The following is a 4,927-nucleotide window of genomic DNA, read 5'->3' as shown; positions in this document are numbered from 1 at the left end:
GTGGCCGGGGCCGGGTGGGCAGCAGGGAGCGGGACCCCGGGATGGACGAGCCGGAGGAAGGAGTCGGGAAATCCTCTTACACGCCCCCCCCCCACCCCCGTGACCCCCACCCCCTTCCCCCCCTCCCCCGTGGGCTCCCGGGCCCGGCAGGGCAAAGCCAATTAGCGGTGATTAACGGCAGGAAACTGCCACGGCCGCCACCGGCCCGGGGCAGGGCCACATGGCCACCGCGCCGCGGCCACCAGAGGGGCCCCCACACACGTCCTGGGGTCGCCCATAGAGGACATTGCGTGGGGAGCCCAGTGGTGACACCCCAGGGCCACCACAGCGTCCCCAGTACCAACCCACCTCCGTGGTGGTGACCCCCCAAGGCCACCACAGTGTCCCCAACACTGACCCCCCAAGGCCACCTCAGTGTCCCCAGCACTGACTTCCCAAGGCCACTGCAGTGTCCTCAGACCAACCCACACCCCCAGTGGCGACACCCCAAGGTCACTCCACCCGTGTCCCCTCACCTGGCGCCTCTCCCTCAGCTCTGCCCACCCCTAAGGTAGGTCCTACATTATTTACCACCCTGTGCCACCCGCCACTGTCACCCCCGTGCCACCCACTGGCGCTGTCCATGGGGACCGTCCCCCACGGGTGACCCTGTCCCACGGGTAACCTTGTCCACGAGGAATGTACCCTATGGGTGACCCTGTGCAGGGGGACCCTGTCCCATGGGGTGATCCTGTCTATGAGGTGACCCTGTCCTACAGGTGATTCTGTCCATGGGGTGACCCTGTCCCACAGGTGACACTGTCCATAGGATGACCCTGTCCCATGGGGTGATCCTGTCCATGGTGTGACCGTGTCCATGGGGTGACCGTGTCCCACGGGTGACCCTGTCCATAGGGTGACCCTGTCCCACTAGTGACCCTGTCCATGGGGTGACCCTGACCATGGGGTGATCCTGTCCATGGGGTGATCCTGTCCATGGGGTGACCGTGTCCGTGGGGTGACTGTCCCACGAGTGACCCTGTCCCATGGGGTGACTGTCACACGGGTGACCGTGTCCCCGGGGTGACTGTCCCACGGGTGACCCTATCCCACGGGGTTCCTGTCTCACGGTGCCCGCTCAGCGCTGTCCCTGGGTGACTGTCCCACGGGTGCCCCGCTCAGCGCTGTCCCCGGGGTTCCTGTCCCACGGGTGACCCTGTCCCCGGGGTTCCTGTCCCACGGGTGACCCTGTCCCTGGGGTTCCTGTCCCACGGGTGCCCGCTCAGCGCTGTCCCTGCCCGCGGTGTCCCCCCCCCAGTCCCGGTGGCCCCGCCGGGTCCCGCCCCCCCCCCCCCCCCCCCCAGCGCCCACGCGCGGGGGCCCCCCCCCCCACCGCCGCCACCCCCGCCCCCGACCCGGCCCGGCACCGGCACCGGCACCGGGCACCCCCGGGCACCCCCGGGCACCCCCCGGGCACCGACCCGCCGGTGAGTGCGGCACCGACCCCCGCGGTGCCCCCCGTCCGCCTTCCTGGGGGGAAGGCCAGCCCCGTCCCTGTCCCCGTTCCCGGCGGGGCCACCTCCTGTCCCTGTCCCCATCCCTGTCCCCATCCCCATCCCTGTCCCCATCCTTGCCCCTGAACCCGTCCCTGTGCCCACGCCCAGCGGGGCCACCCCTTGCCCACGTCCCCGACCCCGTCCCCATCCCTGTCCGTGTCTCTATCCCTGCCCCGTCCCCATTCCTGCCCCCGTACCGAGCAGGGCCACCACCAGCCCTGTATCCCTGTCCTTGTCCCTGTCCCCATTCGTGTGCCCCATCACTGTCCCCATACCAAACGAGGCCATGCTCATTCCTGGCCACTCCCCCGTCCCTATCCCTGTCCCCATCACTGTCCTCACACCCAGCAAGGCCACCCCTGTCACCATCCCTGCCCTCTTCTTGTCCCTGTCCCTATCTCTGACCCCATCCCTGACTCCTTATCCTATAGGGCCACCCTGTATGTCCCTATATAGCCAGCCAGGACCACCCCTGTCCCCATCCCACCCCTGTCCCCATCCCATCCCTGTCCCCATCCCACCCCTGTCCCCTGACCCACTGGGCTGTCCCTGTCCCCCTTTCTCTCCCCACCCCTCTACGCAGGGGGACATCCTCGTCCCTATGCCTGTCCCCATCCCGGGTGGGACATTCCCTGTCCCCCTCAGAGCCCCCATTCCGGGGGTGCCCCCTGAGCCCTCCCCCAGGGGGCCGGGCAGGGAGGTGGGTGTGTGGGGTGTGTGTCCCCATTCCCGGTTCTGGGAGCGGCTGAGCCGCCCTTTACCCGGGGCAGAGGACAGCGACAAGCCCGGAGCAGGGGCCGCTTCCCCGGTGGCCCTGCCCCCTTGTTTTGGGGTGTCCCCACGTGCCTGAGCGCGGCCCCGGGGGTGCCTCCCCAGCCATGTCGTTCCGGAAGGTGGTGCGGCAGAGCAAATTCCGGCACGTGTTCGGGCAGCCGGTGAAGACGGAGCAGTGCTACGATGACATCCGCGTGTCCCGCGTCACCTGGGACAGCACCTTCTGCGCCGTCAACCCCTCCTTCGTCGCCATCATCGTGGAGGCCAGCGGCGGCGGCGCCTTCCTCGTCCTCCCCCTGCACAAGGTGACGCCCGGGGGAGGTGCGGCTGGGGCACCGGGGGGTGGTCTGTGCCGGCGGGTGACACCCCTCGATGTCCCTTCGCCCCCAGACCGGCCGCATCGACAAGTCGTACCCCACCGTGTGCGGCCACACGGGCCCCGTCCTCGACATCGACTGGTGTCCCCACAACGACCACGTCATCGCCAGCGGCTCCGAGGACTGCACCGTCATGGTGAGGGGGTGCCGGGGGCACCCGGGGGGGCGGCCCTGTGCCCGCCCCTGCTTCGCTCAGTGTGCCCCGCGTCCCCTCAGGTGTGGCAGATCCCGGAGAACGGGCTGAGCCAGCCGCTGACGGAGCCGGTGGTGGTCCTGGAGGGCCACTCCAAGCGCGTCGGCATCGTCACCTGGCACCCCACGGCCCGCAACGTGCTGCTCAGCGCAGGTACGGGGGGGCCACGGCGGGGTCGCGGGGGTGGAGGGGGGTCACACGGCCCGGGCGACCCCCGTGGTGCCCCCCAGGCTGTGACAACGTGGTGCTGATCTGGAACGTGGGCACGGCGGAGGAGCTGTACCGGCTGGAGGGGCTGCACCCCGACCTCATCTACAGCGTCAGCTGGAGCCGCGACGGCTCCCGCTTCTGCACCGCCTGCAAGGACAAGAGCGTCCGTGTCATCGACCCCCGCCGCGGCACCGTGGTGGCTGTGAGTGTCCCCACCCCCCCGGGGCACCGTCACCCTGCCCGTGTCACCCCGTCCCGCACTGGTTCCTGGGGGACAATCCCCTGCCCGCTGCCCGTGCCCTCTGGGGTGCTCTGCTGTCCCTTGGGTGCCCCTGCACCTTGCCCTTGTCCCACGGTGCTCCCCTTTGTCCCGTGTCTCTTGGGTGCCCTTGTCTCCTGGTTCCCCTCTGTCCCTTTGGGGCACCTGTCCCTTGGTGCTTCTCACTGTCCCGTGTCCCTTGGGTGCTGTTGTCCCCTGCTTCCTAACTTTTCCCTGCTGCCCCCTATCCTTGTCTCCTGGTGCTCCCTCTTGTTCCCTGGGCCTTGCCTTTGTCCCCTGCTGCTCCCTGCCCTTGTCTCCTGCTGCTCCCCACTGTCCCCTGTCCCTTGGGTGACCCTGTGCCCTGCTCCCTGCCCTTGTGCCCTCATGTTCCTTGCTATCCCCAGCTCCCTGCCCTTGTCCCCTGCTGTTCCCCACTGTCCCCTGTGCCATAGTTACCCCGTCCCCTGCTCCCTGCCCTTGTCCCCTGCTGTTCCCCACTGTCCCCTGTGCCATGGTTTCCCCCATCTCCTGCTCCCTGCCCTTGTCCCCTGCTGTTCCCCACCGTTCTGTGTCCCTCGGGTGCTCCTGTCCCCTGTCCTTGTCCCCCGGTGCTCCTCGCTGTCCCTTGTTCCTTTGTCCCTTGCTGCTCCCCAATGTCCCGTGGGACACACCCCGTCCCCCGCCGTCCCCCGCCCCTCAGCCCCCCTGTCCCCCTCTCCCTGCCCCGGCCGTGGTGCCGTGGCCCCGCTGACGGCCCCGTTGTCCCCCAGGAGAAGGAGCGGGCGCACGAGGGGGCGCGTCCCATGCGCGCCATCTTCCTGGCCGACGGCAAGATCTTCACCACCGGCTTCAGCCGCATGAGCGAGCGGCAGCTGGCACTGTGGGACATGGTGAGCGGCACCCCGGGGGTCCCACGGGACCGCTGCGGGGGTCCCCACGTGCCTCACACCCCCCCGCCCCGCCCCAGGAGAACCTGGAGGAGCCCATGGGGCTGCAGGAGCTGGACTCCAGCAACGGGGCTCTGCTGCCCTTCTACGACCCCGACACCAACGTGGTCTACGTGTGCGGCAAGGTACCGTGACCCCCCCCGCCCTGCTGGGGGCCCCCCCCCCAGAGCACGGGGATCCCCCCTGACGGCGTGTCCCCAGGGGGATTCGAGCATCCGCTACTTCGAGATCACGGAGGAGCCGCCCTACATCCACTTCCTCAACACCTTCACCAGCAAGGAGCCCCAGCGCGGGATGGGCTGGATGCCCAAGCGTGGGCTGGATGTCAGCAAGTGTGAGATCGCCAGGTGGGCGTGGGGGACGTGGGGGACGAGGTGAGGGACCCCCCACCCCCGGTGCCCCCCAGGCTCCCCCCTGAGACCCCCCCTCCTGTGCCCCCCCGGCAGGTTCTACAAGCTGCACGAGCGCAAGTGTGAGCCCATCATCATGACGGTGCCAAGGAAGGTCCGTGGGGACGGGGGGCTCTGGGCAGGGGGAGGTGGGTGGGTGGTGGTCCCTGGTGGGGAGAGGCCTTATGGGGGTTGTGTGGGGTCCCTGGGCAGGAAAGGGGGATTGGATGGGGGGGTCCC

General features: G+C 69.4%; 1 protein-coding gene across 1 annotated transcript; it reads left to right on the top strand.

The window, feature by feature from the left end:
- Nucleotides 1-1,404: 1,404 nt before the first annotated feature.
- Nucleotides 1,405-4,836, top strand: LOC113940791 (coronin-1B; the record flags this gene model as incomplete). Its single annotated transcript, XM_027631942.1, has 9 exons — nucleotides 1,405-1,466; nucleotides 2,412-2,614; nucleotides 2,700-2,822; nucleotides 2,903-3,032; nucleotides 3,110-3,291; nucleotides 4,122-4,241; nucleotides 4,319-4,423; nucleotides 4,500-4,645; nucleotides 4,745-4,836. Coding segments are annotated over exons 2-9 (1,099 nt in total), but the record flags the coding sequence as incomplete, so codon positions are not given.
- Nucleotides 4,837-4,927: the final 91 nt, after the last annotated feature.

This window comes from Corapipo altera, unplaced genomic scaffold (assembly GCF_003945725.1).
Source record: "Corapipo altera isolate COAL_440 unplaced genomic scaffold, ASM394572v1 132825, whole genome shotgun sequence".
Lineage (NCBI taxonomy): Eukaryota > Metazoa > Chordata > Aves > Passeriformes > Pipridae > Corapipo > Corapipo altera.
Note: the sequence above shows the minus strand (reverse complement) of the source record. Positions and strands in the feature narration are given on the sequence as shown.